The following is a 21,065-nucleotide window of genomic DNA, read 5'->3' on the forward strand; positions in this document are numbered from 1 at the left end:
ACTGCTGGACCAACATCTGGAACACTTCTGGATGTAAAGCCCATTTTCCTGGATGAAAATTCTAACGGCTGAGATAATCTGCTTCCCAGTTGTCCACTCCTGGAATGAACACTGCCGACAATATCACCTGGTGGTGCTCGGCCCAATTCAGGATTCAAGCAACTTCCCGCATGGCCATGCGACTTCAAGTTCCTCCTTGTTTGTTAATGTATGCGACTGCAGTCGCATTGTTGGACTGAACCTGAACAGGCTGAGGACTGGAGCAAGTGAACTGCCTGTTTCAGAGCCTTGTAAATTGCCCTGAGTTCCAGGACATTTATTGACAGTAATCTTACTCGGTCTGACCATAGACCCTGAAGCTGACAATGTAGAACTACTGCTCCCCAACCTGTGAAACTTGCGTCTGTCATCAGAATTTTCCAATTCCAGACTCCAAACCTTTTTCCCGCTGTGAGGTTTTTTATTTGGAGGCACCAGAGCAGCGAAACTCTGGCCCTTGGAGACAACCGCACCATTTGATGAATATGTAGATGAGACCCTGACCACTGTGCGAGAAGATCTAGCTGAAAAGGACGTGAGTGAAATCTTCTGAACTGGAGAGCTTTGAAAGACACCACCATCTTCCCTAACAGTCGAATGCACAAATGCACCGAGACTGTCCCGTGGTTGGAGCACTAACTGTACCAGATGACGAATACTTTGTGCTTTCTGTTCTGGCAGGTAAATTCGTTGATCTACCGTATCCAGAATCATTCCCAGAAATGTAATTTGTTGAGACGCGACAAGGCTTGATTTTTGAAGTTGATAATCCAACCGTGCTGAACTAGGACATTGTACGTCAGTAAGGCATGTTGAAGGAGTATTTGTTGAGACGAAGCCTTGATGAGAAGGTCGTCTAAGAACGGAACTATTATCACTCCCAGGGATCTGAGATGAGCAATCACTACGGACATCACTTTTGTGAATACCTGAGGCGCTGATGAGAGGCCAAACGTTAGTGCCTGAAATTGATAATGGTTTTGCTGTACTGCAAACCTTAAGTACCTCTGATGCGGTGGCCAAATTGGAATGTGTAAGTACGCATCCTTGAGATCCAGCAAAATCATGAATTCCTGTGGCTCTAAACCTACAATCACTGACCGCAGAGATTCCATCTTGAATCTGTAGTGACGTACTGATTGAGCCCCTTTAGGTTCAGTATCGGTCTGACCGAGCCGTCTGGCTTTGGTACTACAAAAAGATTGGAATAAAACCCTTGACCTTGTTGGCGAACTGGAACTGAAATCAAAACTGCTGAATCTACGAGAGTCTGAACAGCGGCCTGCAGAACCGCCGTCTTGTCTCCTGACAGAGGCAGACCTGTCTTGAAAAACCGCATTGGTGGTAGACAATCGAACTCTATTTTGTAACCTTTGCACACAAAATTGCGGATCCACCCATCTGTGGATGACTAAAACCACGCCAAGTGAAATGTTTGAAGGCGTGCCCCCACAACTGGAGATCCAAGATTGGCTGGAAGGCAGTCATGCCACTGGTTTGTCAGCTGGCTTTGTTTCTTGACGACGGTTAGTGGTTTGTTGAAAACCACATCCTCTACCACATCTACTCTGTACGGTTGTTTCCTGAGCACAGCCTTGAAAGGACTGAGGTCTAAAAGATTCCTCGCTTCGACTCAGGCTCGGCCTGCCAAGACCGCAACCCAAGCGCCCGACGGGCAGCAATAATAGAGCCAGAAATCTGAGAACGGACTTGTCCAACATCCATAGATGCCATAGCCAAATGCTCAGCTGATTCACAAATGTGAACGGTTAGAAGTAGAAGCTGGTCCAAGGAAAGACCTTGTTGAAGGCCTAACTTGAGCTTTTTCGCCCATGCTACTACAGCCTTGTTAACCTAAACTCCAACTAAAGCAGGTCTAAGCAACACTCCTGCTGCTGTATAAATGGACTTTAGCATGGACACTAGCTTACGCTCAGACGGATCTTTAAGCGTTGTTGCAGCTGGGACTAGAATGGTTAACTTCTTTGAGAGTTTTGAAACTAAAGAATCCACTGGGGGCGAATTTTCTCATTTAGTGGTCATAGACTGTGTGAAAGGGTAGTTAGACAGAAATCGCTTTGGCACAGAAAAGCATTTATCTGGATTTTGCTATGCTTCCATCAACTGCTTATTAAGAAAATCTGAAAAAGGAAAACAAACAATCGCCCTTTGTCTTTTAGCAAATAAAACCTCATCTTTTGACAAAGGCTCCTCTGTCTCAGTGAAATATAACACTTGGCGTACCGCCTTGATGAGATTATCAATGCCCGGGCTATCAGTGACCTCACAACCTGACTCCTAGCCCAATTCACCTTCCTCCTCTTCTTCCTGAGATACAAGGTCTGGAATTGAATCGTCAGAGTGTAAAATAGAGGAAACCGGTAAATAATGAAACAAAAAGCTGACTACTCTTAGGATTAGAACTATTTATGGACTTTTATAAACCCTGCAAAGTTCTCGAAATATCCTGAGCCCACTCTGGCTGCTCAGACGGCATTGACCTTGGATCAGACCTAGTCAACTTACGGTCCTTCCGTGCAGCGGACAATTCTGACGCCAAATCAGCCATCACACCTATCATCATAGCCCAAAGAGGATCAGGGCAGAGGTCCTTATTTGGACCCGTATTTGCAAGACACACTGTGCAAGTGGAAGTTCCATCACGTAACACATTATCACAGTTATCGCAGACAAGCTGCTTCTTTGATTTTGAATTAGATTTTCCAGTCATCATGCACACAGACAGACAGTAATACAGTGAAACAAAAGTCCTCACGACTCAGTAAAATAACTGAAGTGTTGTATAAGACCTACAACCAAGTTCTATAAACTTTTGTGCTTCATTGAAAAACCTACTAACACCCCTGCCCCCTCCAATGGCTGTGTGTTGTAGGACCGACACCAAATTCCTGCAGGAAGTCACATTAAAATGGCATCCATACCATGTGATATATATATATATATATATATATATACACATACTCATAGGCTTAATAGCCTGTGGTAGACTATGCAACAGGTTATAACATATGTAACACACAAAGCACACTGTCCCTGGCTGCCTTCCCTTATACTGAGGGGAATTGCTGGCTGGTGCTGCCATTATAAATCTCCCCACCGCTTAATGCTATACAGTGAGCCGTGGTGCCGTCTTGCCTGGGGAGAAGGATGACAGAGGAGCCTGGAAGCAACATCCCCCCCCCCCCTTAAGCAGTGTCAGCGTGAGCTGACCGTCCGCCTACAGAGCCGCAGGAGGGTGGCCGAACAGGTGCGTCTGGGGAGAGCAGTCACGAGCGCTGCTCCAGCAAACACTATAACCTCCCACACACAGTGCGGCGGCAGCATGAGCTGTCCGCCGCTATAGGCTGTTATAGGAAAATATTACACAGACACATGGAGCGGCGGCAGCGGGAGCTGACCGCCTGCTCCTTACCACTGTATGGGTGTCGCAGGGGTCTGGAGGCTGAGACGGGGCTTCTCAGTAAGAACTGTCCTGTACCTGCAGCTAACGCTGATTGAGGTCTATGGCGGTGCTTCTCATATAAGTGCCGACAAGCCATTTGTTGCTTGTGGCATCACACACAGTCCCGGACCCAAGCTTCTTAATAAGCTGGGAAGGAGCTTTGAAATTTTGTTAGAAATAAGTAAATTCTGGAGCTAAGTCCAGAATGTGCCTTCCCTGGTGAGGCACAAAATACACTAAGGCATCTTGGGAGTATGGAGGGGGGGGGGGGGGGGGGGGTTACTAATTTAAATATTTAAATGTAACTATCCCTGCTAACGCCCCGTCCATATCGCAAGAGTACTCCAGTGACCCCTAGTGGATGAAAAAGACAATGAAATTATTTCATTTTGGAATAAGGCTGTCACATAACAAAATGTGGAAAAACTGAAGCGCTGTGAATACTTTCCGGATGCACTGTACACAGTGCCCCTATAATAGATGTAGGCACAAGCAGGAGAGGCCGGCTCTAGGAGACACTAATTTTATCCTCAGCACACAGATATAGACGTGTGTATACACAGTGCCCCTATAACAGATATAGACGTGTGTATACACAGTGCCCCTATAACAGATGTAGACGTGTGTATACACAGTGCCTCTATAACAGATGTAGACGTGTGTATACACAGTGCCTCTATAACAGATGTAAACGTGTGTATACACAGTGCCCCTATAACAGATATAGACGTGTGTATACACAGTGCCCCTATAACAGATAGACGTGTCTATACACAGTGCCTGTATAACAGATGTAGAAGTGTGTATACACAGTGCCCCTATAACAGATAGACGTGTCTATACACAGTGCCTGTATAACAGATGTAGAAGTGTGTATACACAGTGCCCCTATAACAGATGTAAACGTGTGTATACACAGTGCCCCTATAACAGATGTAGACGTGTGTATACACAGTGCCCCTATAACAGATGTAGACGTGTGTATACACAGTGCCCATATAACAGATGTAGACGTGTGTATACACAGTGCCCCTTTAACAGATGTAGACGTGTGTATACAGTGCTCCTATAACAGATATAGACGTGTGTATACACAGTGCCCCTATAACAGATGTAGACGTGTGTATACACAGTGCCCCTATAACAGATGTAGACGTGTGTATACACAGTGCCCCTATAACAGATATAGACGTGTCTATACACAGTACCTGTATAACAGATGTAGACGTGTGTATACACAGTGCCTCTATAACAGATGTAGACGTGTGTATACACAGTGCCTCTATAACAGATGTAGACGTGTGTATACACAGTGCCTGTATAACAGATGTAGACGTGTGTATACACAGTGCCTGTATAACAGATGTAGACGTGTGTATACACAGTGCCTGTATAACAGATGTAGACGTGTGTATACACAGTGCCCCTATAACAGATGTAGACGTGTGTATACACAGTGCCCCTATAACAGATGTAGACGTGTGTATACACAGTGCCCCTATAACAGATGTAGACGTGTGTATACACAGTGCCCCTATAACAGATATAGACGTGTCTATACACAGTGCCTGTATAACAGATGTAGACGTGTGTATACACAGTGCCTCTATAACAGATGTAGACGTGTGTATACACAGTGCCCCTATAACAGATGTAGACGTGTGTATACACAGTGCCCCTATAACAGATATAGACGTGTCTATACACAGTGCCTGTATAACAGATGTAGACGTGTGTATACACAGTGCCTCTATAACAGATGTAGACGTGTGTATACACAGTGCCCCTATAACAGATGTAGACGTGTGTATACACAGTGCCCCTATAACAGATATAGACGTGTGTATACACAGTGCCTGTATAACAGATGTAGACGTGTGTATACACAGTGCCCCTATAACAGATATAGACGTGTGTATACACAGTGCCTGTATAACAGATGTAGACGTGTGTATACACAGTGCCCCTATAACAGATGTAGACGTGTGTATACAGTGCCCCTATAACAGATGTAGACGTGTGTATACACAGTGCCCATATAACAGATGTAGACGTGTGTATACACAGTGCCCCTATAACAGATGTAGACGTGTGTATACACAGTGCTCCTATAACAGATATAGACGTGTGTATACACAGTGCCCCTATAACAGATGTAGACGTGTGTATACACAGTGCCCCTATAACAGATATAGACGTGTCTATACACAGTACCTGTATAACAGATGTAGACGTGTGTATACACAGTGCCTCTATAACAGATGTAGACGTGTGTATACACAGTGCCTCTATAACAGATGTAGACGTGTGTATAGACAGTGCCCCTATAACAGATATAGACGTGTCTATACACAGTGCCTGTATAACAGATGTAGACGTGTGTATACACAGTGCCTCTATAACAGATGTAGACGTGTGTATACACAGTGCCCCTATAACAGATATAGACGTGTCTATACACAGTGCCTGTATAACAGATGTAGACGTGTGTATACACAGTGCCTCTATAACAGATGTAGACGTGTGTATACACAGTGCCCCTATAACAGATGTAGATGTGTGTATACACAGTGCCCCTATAACAGATATAGACGTGTGTATACACAGTGCCTGTATAACAGATGTAGACGTGTGTATACACAGTGCCCCTATAACAGATGTAGACGTGTGTATACACAGTGCCCCTATAACAGATGTAGACGTGTGTATACACAGTGCCCCTATAACAGATATAGACGTGTCTATACACAGTGCCTGTATAACAGATGTAGACGTGTGTATACACAGTGCCTCTATAACAGATGTAGACGTGTGTATACACAGTGCCTCTATAACAGATGTAGACGTGTGTATACACAGTGCCCCTATAACAGATGTAGACGTGTGTATACACAGTGCCCCTATAACAGATATAGACGTGTGTATACACAGTGCCTGTATAACAGATGTAGACGTGTGTATACACAGTGCCCCTATAACAGATGTAGACGTGTGTATACACAGTGCCCCTATAACAGATGTAGATGTGTGTATACACAGTGCCCCTATAACAGATATAGACGTGTCTATACACAGTGCCTGTATAACAGATGTAGACGTGTGTATACACAGTGCCTCTATAACAGATGTAGACGTGTGTATACACAGTGCCTCTATAACAGATGTAGACGTGTGTATACACAGTGCCCCTATAACAGATGTAGATGTGTGTATACACAGTGCCCCTATAACAGATATAGACGTGTGTATACACAGTGCCTGTATAACAGATGTAGACGTGTGTATACACAGTGCCCCTATAACAGATGTAGACGTGTGTATACACAGTGCCCCTATAACAGATGTAGACGTGTGTATACAGTGCCCCTATAACAGATATAGACGTGTCTATACACAGTGCCTGTATAACAGATGTAGACGTGTGTATACACAGTGCCTCTATAACAGATGTAGACGTGTGTATACACAGTGCCTCTATAACAGATGTAGACGTGTGTATACACAGTGCCCCTATAACAGATGTAGACGTGTGTATACACAGTGCCTCTATAACAGATGTAGGCACACGGAGGAGAGGCCGGCTCTAGGACACAGGACAGCTACTCACATAGAAGTGTTCCAGGTGAAAGCAGTAGGTGAAGGGCTGCATGTGGCTACAGGTCTGCGGTAGAGGTAACGGGTAGAAGTGGACGGAGAAGTTGCAGGGAAGCGATGCAGGGAGGCCTTGTCGCCACGTCACCTCCCAGACGTAGAACAGACACTGCCGGCTCTGGATATCCTGTGTAAAACAGGACAAGGTTATTCACACACAGAGACGGAGAACAGTCCTGCAGGATGATGAAAACGACACGCCGGGATTCCAGGGCACGCTCAGGGCTGATGACAGGACACAGGGCAGGTGAGAAGGAATGGGAAGCTGCTGTCAGGAGACGTGGGGTAAGTAGGGTAGGTGTGGGGTAATCTTCTCTCTCCTCTATGTAGCTGGTGTCAGAGCATGAGCGTTATATAAAGCTGAACGCTGGGGCGACACTCTACTACAGATTGCGCACAATACCGACCTTCCTCCGCTGCGCAGTATAACCATATACATACAGAAGAGCACCATGTATTCTGGGAAGCTCCTGAGCCACCGCCTGGCTGACAGTAACAGAGACCAATGTATAATAATATACAATATCATATACAATCCGCCGGCGCCCCCACAGCCTGTCGCTCTTATCCCAGGGTGATATCCTCTCATTACACCACAGATTCTTGAGCCTTCCCCGGCCCCGCGTGTACCCCTGCTTACACATAGACTGTACAGAGAAGTAACGCGCACGCCTCCGACGTATGGCGCAGTGCGGGCGTTACCTGGCTATCTGCGGAGTGCAAGGGGCGGAACTGCAGCTCTTGGGAGGACGTGAGGCCGCTGCCAGACAGCTGGAAAGTAAAGTCGCAGGTGTTCTCCACACAGACCTGGATGTATTTCCTAGGAGGGATGGAGAAGAGAATTGTAACATAAGCCGCACAGCGCGACACCAGCGTCCACTACACCCATTATTATATTACAGACAGGAAACACTGGCAGAGGACCAGGTGACGGAGGTATGGGAGGAGATTGGGGCACAGGGCAGGCAGTAAGGCTCCGCCATATACAGCGCTTTAGTGACGGTCACCTTGTACCGGAGGACAGCAATGTGTGCTGAGCTCTCAGAGGTAGGTGGAAACTCAGACTGATGATGGTGGAATAAATGGACCACGGACATTCCACGGAGACCTGCAGACAGAAAACAGAAGTCAGCAATGACCGGAGGTCTATACACGGGCAGCATGGTCTCCTGTGACACTGGCCACCCACCCTCTGCTCCATGATGCTACCGCTGTGGGAGTCCTGCGTCTCCTTTACCCTCCAAGGAACCTCCCCATTCACTAACTGGCCTCCTTCCGGTAACAGAGACAGGACGTCCAACTCAAACTCCATGAGATGGTACGCAGGGACCGGGGGCAGAGAGATGCTGGTCACTTTATCCGAGCGATGGATGCTCAGAGCACCGACAGAAGCTTCACCTATAAACAAGAAAATCAACATCAGGGTACAGGGACTGGCAGGAGGGACTGTACACAGAGGGATCGGGGGCGTCTAGGAGAGACACAGGGCCCTAACACAGAGACTGTACACAGAGGGATCGGGGGCGTCTAGGATAGACACGGGGCCCTACCACAGGGACTGTACACAGAGGGATCAGGTGCGTCTAGGAGAGACACGGGGCCCTAACACAGGGACTGGCAGGAGGGACTGTACACAGAGGGTACGGGGGCGTCTAGGAGAGACACGGGGCCCTACCACAGGGACTGTACACAGAGGGAACGGGGGCGTCTAGGAGAGACACGGGGCCCTACCATAGGGACTGTACACAGAGGGATCGGGGGCGTCTAGGAGAGACACGGGGCCCTACCACAGGGACTGGCAGGAGGGACTGTACACAGAGGGTACGGGTGCGTCTAGGAGAGACACGGGGCCCTACCACAGGGACTGTACACAGAGGGATCGGGGGCGTCTAGGAGAGACACGGGGCCCTAACACAGGGACTGTACACAGAGGGTACGGGGGCGTCTAGGAGAGTAACTGGGCCCTACCATAGGGACTGTACACAGAGGGATCGGGGGCGTCTAGGAGAGACACGGGGCCCTACCACAGAGCCTGGCAGGAGGGACTGTACACAGAGGGATCGGGGGCGTCTAGGAGAGACACGGGGCCCTACCATAGGGACTGTACACAGAGGGATCAGGGGCGTCTAGGAGAGACACGGGGCCCTACCATAGGGACTGTACACAGAGGGATCAGGGGCGTCTAGGAAAGACACGGGGCCCTACCACAGAGCCTGGCAGGAGGGACTGTACACAGAGGGATCGGGGGCGTCTAGGAGAGACACTGGGCCCTAACACAGGGACTGGCAGGAGGGACTGTACACAGAGGGATCGAGTGCGTCTAGGAGAGACACGGGGCCCTACCACAGAGCCTGGCAGGAGGGACTGTATACAGAGGGATCGGGGGCGTCTAGGAGAGACACGGGCCCTACCATAGGGACTGTACACAGAGGGATCAGGGGCGTCTAGGAGAGACACGGGGCCCTACCATAGGGACTGTACACAGAGGGATCGGGGGCGTCTAGGAGAGACACGGGGCCCTACCACAGAGACTGGCAGGAGGGACTGTACACAGAGGGATCGGGGCGTCTAGGAGAGACACGGGGCCCTAACACAGGGACTGGCAGGAGGGACTGTACACAGTGGGATCGAGTGCGTCTAGGAGAGACACGGGGCCCTACCACAGAGACTGGCAGGAGGGACTGTACACAGCGGGATCAGGGGCGTCTAGGAGAGACACGGGGCCCTACCATAGGGACTGTACACAGAGGGATCAGGGGCGTCTAGGAAAGACACGGGGCCCTACCACAGGGACTGGCAGGAGGGACTGTACACAGAGGGATCAGGGGCGTCTAGGAGAGACACGGGGCCCTACCATAGGGACTGTACACAGAGGGAACGGGGGCGTCTAGGAGAGACACGGGGCCCTACCATAGGGACTGTACACAGAGGGAACGGGGGCGTCCAGGAGAGACACGGGGCCCTACCATAGGGACTGTACACAGAGGGATCAGGGGCATTTATCCTACATCAGACAGTAATGGACGGGCGGCATGACTAAGCAGGATTCCTGATTGGCTACGGGGAAGAGAGGATTTCCGGATCACACAGAGGGGGAGGGATGAGGGGAGACCCAGACAGGGCTACTGCGCTCACCACGGCTGTTCCGGTAGATGGATGCCGCAGCGTCCGGCCCAGCAATAATGGGCATAGTGTCAGCATTATTCAGCTGTAGGGTGTCGCCCGGTTTCACGAGATAATGTCCAGTTGTCACTGTAAACTTTAACTTCTGTGGAACCCCAGCCAGGAGGCATTCTGCAAAAGTGACGAGGAAATGAGTTAGTAAGTTACTGACATATGGAAAAGCCGCATCCTGCCACAAAAGTGCTGCCATGTACAGGTGCCGCTGCCCAAACTACTCCAAAGTATCAGAGTAAGGACAACGCATCGGCACAGTATCCTGAGAGAAACCGGATGTATGCCGTGTCATGTCTCTGCTCAGGACTGCACACTACACACTGACCCCAATGTAGTCCATGTCCTCCTGAGACTCCTACACACACTAAGGGGTTATAGGAGCAAACGGTGCATTCCTTCCCTGACCATCACTCCGCTCAGCGGCTCCACCAATATCACCCACCGCTCAGCGGCTCCACCAATATCACCCACCGCTCAGCGGCTCCACCAATATCACCCACCGCTCAGTGGCTCCACCAATATCACTCACCAGCTCCACCAATATCACTCACCAGCTCCACCAATATCACCCACCGCTCAGCGGCTCCACCAATATCACTGACCGCTCAGCGGCTCCACTAATATCACCCACCGCTCAGCGGCTCCACCAATATCACCCACCGCTCAGCGGCTCCACCAATATCACCCACCGCTCAGCGGCTCCACCAATATCACCCACCGCTCAGCGGCTCCACCAATATCACCCACCGCTCAGCAGCTCCACCAATATCACTCACCACTCAGCGGCTCCACCAATATCACCCACCGCACATCAGCTCCACCAATATCACTCACCACTCAGCGGCTCCACCAATATCACTCACCACTCAGTGGCTCCACCAATATCACTGACCGCTCAGCGGCTCCACCAATATCACTGACCGCTCAGCGGCTCCACCAATATCACCCACCGCACATCAGCTCCACCAATATCACTCACCACTCAGCGGCTCCACCAATATCACTCACCACTCAGTGGCTCCACCAATATCACTCACCGCTCAGCGGCTCCACCAATATCACCCACCGCTCAGTGGCTCCACCAATATCACTCACCACTCAGCGGCTCCACCAATATCACTCACCACTCGGCGGCTCCACCAATATCACCCACCGCACATCAGCTCCACCAATATCACTCACCACTCAGCGGCTCCACCAATATCACTCACCACTCAGCGGCTCCACCAATATCACTCACCACTCAGCGGCTCCACCAATATCACTCACCACTCAGCGGCTCCACCAATATCACTCACCACTCAGTGGCTCCACCAATATCACTGACCGCTCAGCGGCTCCACCAATATCACTCACCACTCAGCGGCTCCACCAATATCACTCACCACTCAGCGGCTCCACCAATATCACTCACCACTCAGCGGCTCCACCAATATCACTCACCACTCAGCGGCTCCACCAATATCACCCACCGCACATCAGCTCCACCAATATCACTCACCACTCAGTGGCTCCACCAATATCACTCACCACTCAGCGGCTCCACCAATATCACTCACCACTCAGTGGCTCCACCAATATCACTGACCGCTCAGCGGCTCCACCAATATCACCCACCGCTCAGCGGCTCCACCAATATCACTGACCGCTCAGTGGCGCCACCAATATCACCCACCGCTCAGTGGCTCCACCAATATCACTGACCGCTCAGTGGCTCCACCAATATCACCCACCGCTCAGCGGCTCCACCAATATCACTGACCGCTCAGTGGCGCCAACAATATCACCCACCGCACATCAGCTCCACCAATATCAATCACCACTCAGCGGCTCCACCAATATCACCCACCGCTCAGCGGCTCCACCAATATCACCCACCGCTCAGCGGCTCCACCAATATCACCCACTGCACATCAGCTCCACCAATATCACTGACCACTCAGCGGCTCCACCAATATCACCCACCGCTCAGCGGCTCCACCAATATCACCCACCACTCATCAGCTCCACCAATATCACTCACCACTCAGCGGCTCCACCAATATCACCCACCGCTCAGCGGCTCCACCAATATCACCCACCGCTCAGCGGCTCCACCAATATCTCCCACCGCACATCAGCTCCACCAATATCACTGACCACTCAGCGGCTCCACCAATATCACCAACCGCACATCAGCTCCACCAATATCACTGACCACTCAGCGGCAGCTCCAACAATATCACTCACCAGACAGCGGCTCCACCAATATCACCCACCAGACAGCGGCCCCACTAATATCACCAACCGCACATCAGCTTCACCAATATCACCCACTGCTCAGCGGCTCCACCAATATCACCCACCGCACATCAGCTCCACCAATATCACTCACCAGACAGCGGCTCCACCTTCAGCTGCGGCTCCTGAGAGTAAACATCGTATTGCACAATTGGGTACACATGGGGCAGCAGTAGTTGAACATCTCTGAAAGATGCAGCAAGCTGGCGCAAGGTGTAAGTGCCGGGATCCTGAGCCTGAACAGAGACAAAAGGGCAGAGGAAGCAATCTGAGAACACTGCGGACACAGGATCTTACACAAGCCAATTCACTGCATATTACCTTATTATCTTTTATCTCTAAGGCCTATTTAGTGCCCACAGGGCTTTTCAGGGAATAGTAACAGAGAAACAGACATATCAATGATCACGTAAGCGGACATACAGACGATGGTAGGGTAACTCGCTGTATCTGACAGGCACGTGGGGGCTCGTTACAGGGCGAGCACTCAGAGATTAGACAAGCGACAGCTCACACGCTGAGAGGAGGGGTGAACAGGGGAGAAGCGAAGGACACGGACAGTAAGTTCCAGAGGATTGGTGCAGTGAAATCCTGAGGTGAGCCCAAGAGGAGGTACCCAAGGTGAGTGGAGGTAGTAATAATCGGAGGAAGAGTGTGGACACACATTAGGTAAAGACGTACTAGGGTGCTTTGTTACAGTCAGGGGCTTGAGCTGGTTTCTGAGTGGGATGGTGAGCAGGTTCCAGAGGGGAAAAGCCAACGCAGTGGGGAATGAGACGAGCAGCAGTGTCCAGGAGGGGTTAATAGGAGGAGGCAGCCGGAGATAAGGATTGAGAAGGGGGTGCATTGTTCCATCCCATAATGGTATACCACACCAGGAGGCGCACCAGTATATCCTGCCACTGGGGAGAGATTGCCGGCTGCGAATAGTCCCAGCATGCCATGCAGCAAGCCATCATCGCAGCAAAGAGGAGCATGGCTACATCTGTATACAGTGCATCCGGAAAGTATTCACAGCGCTTCACTTTTTCCACATTTTGTTACAGCCTTATTCCAAAATGATAAATTCATTTTCTCATACGTCCTAGAGGATGCTGGGGTCCACTTTATGACCATGGGGTATAGACGGTTCCGCAGGAGCCATAGGCACTCTTAAGACTTTTCATTGGGTGTGAACTGGCTCCTCCCCCTATGCCCCTCCTCCAGACCTCAGTTTTAGAAATGTGCCCAGGCAGACTGGATGCACTCTGAGAAGCTCTACTGAGTTTCTCTGAAAATACTTATGTTAGGTTTTTTATTTTCAGGGAGATCTGCTGGTATCAGACTCCCTGTTTCATGGGACTGAGGGGGCAGAAGTAGGAACCAACTTCCTGAAGAGTTTCATGGCTCTGTTTCTGGCTGACAGGACACCATTAGCTCCTGAAGGGAACTGAACACTAACCGTGTCTAGATGCTCACTCCCACAGCACGCCGTCACCCCCCTCACAGAGCCAGAAGTCAGAAGATAGGTGAGTATAAGAAGAATGATCTTCTATCAAGTAAGTGACGGCTGAGGTGCGGCGCGGCTGGCGGGAGCGCAGCGCGCCATTGCTGCCCACACACACAGGCACTGCAGGGTGCAGGGAGCGGGAGGCGCCCTGGGCAGCAATAAAAATACCTCAAACTGGCTTAAAGGGGGCATAAGTTGCCGCTGGCACAGCCCTACCCCCGCCAGTATAAATATTACAGTGTATATATGAGTGTAAGGATGCGCCATTGCGGGGGCGGAGTTTCTTCCTCAGGCAAACAGCACACTACTCAGCGCCATTTTCTCTCTCTCCTCAGGCTGCAGAGAACACGCTGGTCCTCTCCTCCACTTCTGACAAGTACAGGGTGCTATTAAGGGGGGCACAAAGCGATTGTGGTGCATTTGATAGTGTATATTACTATTTTAAAGAGCTTTTTGGGCTGTGGGCATACTGTGTTCACAGGAAATACTGGCGCTGGGATTGTGAACTGGCTGCTCCTATCCTGTGTCCCTCTGACAGATTTTACTGTGGGTCTGTCCCCAAATAAGTCCCGGTGTGTCAGTGAGTGTGCTGTACACGTGTGAGGCATGGCTGAGGCAGGGAGTTCCTCCCCGGAGGAAACCATTTTAGGGACACAGAGTTGTAATGTGGTGGCGCTACCGGCACACCAAGAGCCTGCATGGGTGAAAGAGCTACGTGACAGTATGCATCTGATTAACCGTAGATTAGATAAGTCTGAATCTAAGGCTGCATGCTGGAGAAAATCTGTGGAAGATGTGATTTTTCAGGATGCTGTTATTCCTTATGCGGGCGGCCCCTCTGGGTCACATAAGAGACCATTTGCAAATGTTGTAAACACTGATACCGACACGGACTCTGATTCTTGTGTCGACGATAGTGATTCCAGAGAGGTAGATCATAAATTGGCAAAAAGTATACAATATATGATTGTGGCTATAAGGGACGTATTGGAGGTTACAGAAACCACTCCTGTACCTCAGGAGAAGGCTTATTTATGTAAGCAAAAGAAATCCAAAGTCACGTTCCCTCCTTCACACAAACTAAATTGCTCTGTTTGAAGGGATGTGGGTGAATCCTGATAAGAAATTTCGTACAGGTTGAGTATCCCTTATCCAAAACGCTTGGGACCAGAGGTATTTTGGATATCGGATTTTTCCGTATTTTGGAATAACTGCATACCATAATGAGATAACATGGTGATGGGACCCAAGTCTAAGCACAGAATACATTTATGTTACATATACACCTTATACACACAGCCTGAAGGTCATTTTAGCCAATATTTTTTGTAACTTTGTGCATTAAACAAAGTGTGTCTACATTCACACAATTAATTTATGTTTCATATACACCTTATACACACAGCCTGAAGGTCATTTAATACAATATTTGTAATAACTTTTAGTATTAAACAAAGTTTGTGTACATTGAGCCATCAAAAACAAAGGTTTCACTATCTCACTCTCACTCAAAAAAGTCCGTATTTCGGAATATTCCGTATTTCGGAATATTTGGATATGGGATACTCAACCTGTATTCCCAAAAGGATTCAGATAGCTTACCCTTTCCCGGCTGAGGACAGAAAAAAATGTGAGTCACCCCCTGTGTTAGACAGTGCACTTTCCAGGTTGACAAAGAAGGTAATTCTCCCTGCTCCTAGCACAGCTTCTCTTAAAGAGCCGGCCAACCGCAAAATGGAAACGACATTGAAATCCATTTATGTTACCAATGGTACACTGATCAGGCCCACTATTGCCTGCGCATGGGTGTCGCGCTATTGAAAAATGGTCAGAAAGCGTGTCATCAGAAATGGACACAATTGATAAAGATGAGATACTCCTTAAGTTAAGGAATATCAAGGACGCTGCCGCCTACATGCTGGAAGTAATGAAAGATATTGGACTCGAGTTCACAAGCAGCTACCATGGCAGTATCGGTTAGGCGGGCGCTGTGGATTCGCCAGTGGAACACGGATGCAGATTCCAAAAGAAACATGGAGGCTCTCCCATATAAAGGTGAGGCCTTATTTGGCGATGGCCTGGATGCGTTAGTCTCGGCGGCTACTGCAGGTAAGTCAACATTTTTGCCCTCTGCGCCTGCACCGGCAAAAAAGACCCAATAAATACAAAAAGACGAGAGGTTCCCCCTTCTTTGCAGGTAGGGGAAGGGGAAAGAAGCCCACAGCGGCTCCAGGTTCCCAAGAGCAGAAGTCTACCCCTACTTCTGCCAAATCCTCAGCATGACGCTGGAGCTCCCTTGCGGGAGGCCGCTCGGGTGGGGGCATGTCTCAGACTCTTCAGCCAAGGTTGGATTCTGTCTGGCCTGGATCCCTAGGTGTTGCAAATAGTATCCCAGGGATACAAACTGGAGTATCAAGACGTTCCCCCATGCCGATTTTTCAAATCGACCTTGCCAGTTTCTCCGCCAGAAAGAGAAGCAGTAACAGTGGCAATCCAAAAGTTATGTCAAGACCAGGTCATAGTCCTGGTACCGTTGTCACAACAAGGGCTGGGTTTTTATTCAAGCCTCTTTGTTGTTCCGAAGCCGGACAGCTCGGTCAGACCGATCCTAAATCTAAAGGATCTGAATGGTTATCTGAAAAGGTTCAAGTTCAAGATGGAATCACTTCGAGCGGTGATTGCCAGTCTGGAGGAGGGGGACTACTTGGAGTCGGTGGACATAAAGGATGCTTACCTGCATGTTCCCATTTATCCTCCTCACCAGGCTTATCTGAGATTCGCGGTTCAGGATTGCCATTACCAATTCCAGACGTTACTCTTTGGCCTCTCCACAGCGCCGAGGGTATTCACCAGGGTGATGGCGGAGATGATGGTCCTCCTTCGTCAGAAAGGAGTCAATATAATTCCTTATCTGGACGATCTCCTGATAAAGGCGAGATCCAGGAAGCAGTTGTTACAAAACATATCACTCTCTCTGTCAATACTCCAACAACACGGGTGGATCATAAATTACCCAAAGTCACAATTGGAACAGACGACAAGGTTGTCTTTCCTCTGGATTATTCTGGACACAGAAGTTCAGAGAGTATTTCTTCCGGTGGAAAAGGCTCTGGAAATCCAGAAAATGGTAAAACAGATATTGAAGCCGTCGAGTGTGTCGATACATCAGTGCATTTGGTTGTTTGGGAAGATGGTGGCGGCCTACAAGGCCATACAATTTGGCAGGTTCCATGCCAGAGTATTCCAGTGGGACCTGTTGGACAAGTGGTCGGGGTCACACCTACACATGCACCAAAAGATAATCCTGTCATCAAAAACCAGGATTTCGCTCATGTGGTGGTTACACAGCTCTCACCTACTAGAGGGACACAGGTTCGGGATTCAAGACTGGGTCCTGGTAACCACGGATGCGAGTCTCCGAGGCTGGGGAGCAGTCTCTCAGGGAGAAAACTTCCAAAGGACATTGGTCACATCAGGAAGCCTGCCTTCACATAAACGTACTGGAGCTAAGAGCCATTTACAACGGCCTTCAACAAGCGGTACATCTTCTTCAAAACCGCCCCGTACAGATCCAGACGGACAATGTAACAGCAGTCGCGTACATAAACAGGCAGGCCGGAACGAAAAGCAGAGCGGCAATGGCAGAGTCGACAAAGATCCTCCGCTGGGCAGACAAACATCTACAAGCTCTGTCGGCAATATTCATTCCGGTAGTAGACAACTGGGAAGCAGACTTCCTCAGCAGACACGATCTCCATCCAGGAGAGTGGGGCCTCCACCAAGAAGTCTTCGCAAAGGTGACAAGTCTTTGGGGAGTTCCTCAAGTAGACATGATGGTGTCTCGCCTCAACAAGAAGCTTCAGAGATACTGTTCCAGGTTGAGAGACCCTCAAGCAGTAGCAGTGGATGTGCTAGTGACCCAGTGGGTTTTCCCGTCAGTGTATGTCCTTCCCTCCACTTCCGCTGATCCCAAAGGTACTCAGGATCATAAGAAGAACAAGGGTTCAAGCAATCTTAATTGCCCCAGACTGGCCAAGGAGGGCTTGGTACCGAGATCTTCAGCAGTTACTCAGAGGATCCTCGGCCTCTTCCTCCTCGCGAGGACCTGCTGCAGCAGGGGCCGTGTGTGTACTAAGACTTACCGCGGCTACATTTGACGGCATGGCTGTTGAGCGCCGTATCCTAGCCAGTAAGGGTATTCCAAAGAAAGTCATCCCCACCATTATTCAGGCCAGAAAGGGAGTAACGTTGAAACATTACCACCGTATTTGGAGAAAATATGTGTCTTGGTGTGAATCCAAGAAAGCTCTTACGGAAGAGTTTCACTCAGGGCGTTTCCTCCATTTTTTGCAGGATGGTGTGGAGGCGGGCCTCCGATTGGGATCAATCAAGGTTCAGATTTCGGCCTTGTCAGTGTTTTTCCAAAAACAACTGGCCTCTTTTCCAGAGGTTCAGACCTTCGTGAAAGGGGTTCTGCACATCCAGCCTCCATTCGTGCCTCCAGTGGCACCATGGGACCATAACGTGGTATTGCAGTTCCTTCAATCGGATTGGTTTGAGCCTCTACAAAAGATAGAGTTGAAGTTTCTCACTTCGAAAGTGGTGATGCTTTTGGCTTTGGCATCTGCAAGACGGGTGTCTGAATTGGGGGGCCTTGTTCACAAGAGCCCTCACCTGATTTTCCATGAAGATAGGGCAGAGTTGAGGACTCAACAACATTTTCTTCCGAAGGTGGTTTCATCTTTCCACATAAACCAACCTATTGTGCCAGTAGTTACTGACACATTCACTGATTCAAAATCTCTAGATGTGGTTAGAGCTTTGAAAACCTATTTTGCTAGAACGGCTCGTATACAGAAAACAGAGGCTCTGTTTGTCCTGTATGCTCACAACAAGATTGGGTGTCCTGCTTCCAAGCAGACTATTGCACGCTGGATTAGAAATTCGATTCAGCAAACTCATACTACGGCTGGATTGCCATTATCAACGTCGGTAAAGGCCCACTCCACTAGGAAGGTGGGTTCATCCTGGGCGGCTGCCCGGGGGGTCTCGGCATTACAACTTTGCCGAGCAGCGACTTGGTCAGGGTCAAACACATTTGCTAAGTTCTACAAGTGGCCGATGAGGACCTAAAGTTTGGTCAATCGGTGCTGCAGGGTCAGCCGTACTCTCTCGCCCGTACTGGAGCTTTGGTATAGACCCCATGGTCTTGATGTCGTCCCCAGCATCCTAAAGGATGTATGAGAAAACAGGATTTTGATACCTACTGGTAAATCCTTTTCTCTTAGTCCGTAGAGGATGCTGGGCGCCCGTCCCAGTATGTACTTTACCTGCAGTTTAGTTATTAGAGTTACACAAGTTGTGTTATCTTAGTTTTCAGCATGTTGCTGCAATTGGTTCATGCCTGTTGGCATGTATGTTGAATGCCATGTGTGCGGCCTGGTTGAGCGTGTGAGTTTGTAGATATCTGATCACTAGTTAAGTAATTCCTTTCCTCGAAATGTCAGTCTCCCTGGGCACAGTTCCTACAACTGAGGTCTGGAGGAGGGGCATAGAGGGAGGAGCCAGTTCACACCCAATGAAAAGTCTTTAGAGTGCCCATGTCTCCTGTGGATCCCGTCTATACCCCATGGTCTTGATGTCGTCCCCAGCATTCTCTACGGACTAGGAGAAACGGATTTACCGGTAGGTATCAAAATCCTGTTTTTCCATCAAAATTCTGCACACAAATACCCCATAATGACAACGTGGAAAGTGTTTTTGACATTTTTGTAAATTTATTAAAAATAAAAAACTAAAGGTGTGTACATACGGAGCGATATGACTTGTGATGGTGACTATATAGTCAAAATCGCTAAGAAACTTAGTGCGCATCGCTCCGTGTGTACACAGCGAGCGATAGCGATGCGCATCCCTGCCAGGCCGCTATCGCTGGGATAAATAGACTGTGCAGGCAAGTCAATTTTCATTATGTCGCTGGAAAAGTAAAAGCATCCCCACATTTAAATGGGTTAGTCAAAATCACCTACTGCCAGTTCAAGGTAAATCGTTCAGTCAAAATCGCTCCGTGTGTATGCACCTTAAGAAATCACATGTACATAAGTATTCACAGCCTTTGCCATGAAGCTCAAAATTGTGCCTAGGTTCTTTCTTTTTCCACTGATCATCTTTGAGATGTTCCTACAGCTTAATTGGAGTCCACCTGTGGTAAATTCAGGTGATTGGACATGATTTGGAAAGGCGCACACCTGTCTATATAAGGTCCCACACTTGACAGTGCATGTCTGAGCACGAACCAAGCATGAAGTCAAAGGAATTGTCTGTAGACCTCCGAGACAGGATTGTCTCGAGGCACAAATCTGGGGAAGGGTATAGAAAAATATCTGCTGATTTGAAGGTCCCAATGAGCACAGTGGCCTCCATCATCCATAAATGGAAGAAGTTCGGAACCACCAGGACTCTTCCTAGAGCTGGCCGGCCGTCTAAACGGAGCGATCGGGGGAGAAGGGCCCTAGTCAGGGAGGTGACCAAGAACCCAATGGTCTCTCTGTCAGAGCTACAGCATTCCTCTGTGGAGAGAGGAGAACCTTCCAGAAGGACAAGCAGACGGAAGCCACTCCTTAGTAAAAAGCACATGGCAGCCCGCCTGGAGTTTGCCAAAATGCACCTGAAGGACTCTCAGACCATGAGAAACAAAACTCTCTGGTCTGATGAGACAAAGATTGAACTCTTTGGTGTGAATGCCAGGCGTCATGTTTGGAGGACACCAGGCACCGTTCATCACCAGGCCAATACCATCCCTACAGTGAAGCATGGTGGTGGCAGCATCATGCTGTGGGGATGTTTTTCAGCGGCAGGAACTGGGAGACTGTTCAGGATAGAGGGAAAGTGCATGTTAGGTGCATGTCAGTAGGGGGAAATAAAACAGGAGGCACACTGTTATATCCTGCTATTGGGAGGCAGGAA

The 21,065-nt window shown here is 49.2% G+C and overlaps 1 protein-coding gene across 2 annotated transcripts in view; it reads right to left on the minus strand.

Annotated features, from left to right (window-relative positions):
* The window catches only part of TRAPPC10 (trafficking protein particle complex subunit 10), a 68,246-nt gene that overhangs the window by 25,961 nt on the left and 21,220 nt on the right, over positions 1-21,065 (minus strand). The window contains exons 5-10 of one of the 2 annotated variants that reach the window (XM_063956903.1): positions 12,705-12,846; positions 10,289-10,447; positions 8,343-8,551; positions 8,161-8,261; positions 7,856-7,973; positions 7,110-7,280 (exon numbers count right to left, since the gene is read on the minus strand). In XM_063956903.1, coding sequence (XP_063812973.1) covers positions 7,110-7,280; positions 7,856-7,973; positions 8,161-8,261; positions 8,343-8,551; positions 10,289-10,447; positions 12,705-12,846 — 900 coding nt within the window. Of the gene's footprint in view, positions 1-7,109; positions 7,281-7,855; positions 7,974-8,160; positions 8,552-10,288; positions 10,448-12,704; positions 12,847-21,065 lie in introns of both variants that reach the window. The other variant, XM_063956904.1, reaches the window with a different exon arrangement.

This window comes from Pseudophryne corroboree, chromosome 2, assembly GCF_028390025.1.
Source record: "Pseudophryne corroboree isolate aPseCor3 chromosome 2, aPseCor3.hap2, whole genome shotgun sequence".
In the NCBI taxonomy this organism is placed as follows: domain Eukaryota; kingdom Metazoa; phylum Chordata; class Amphibia; order Anura; family Myobatrachidae; genus Pseudophryne; species Pseudophryne corroboree.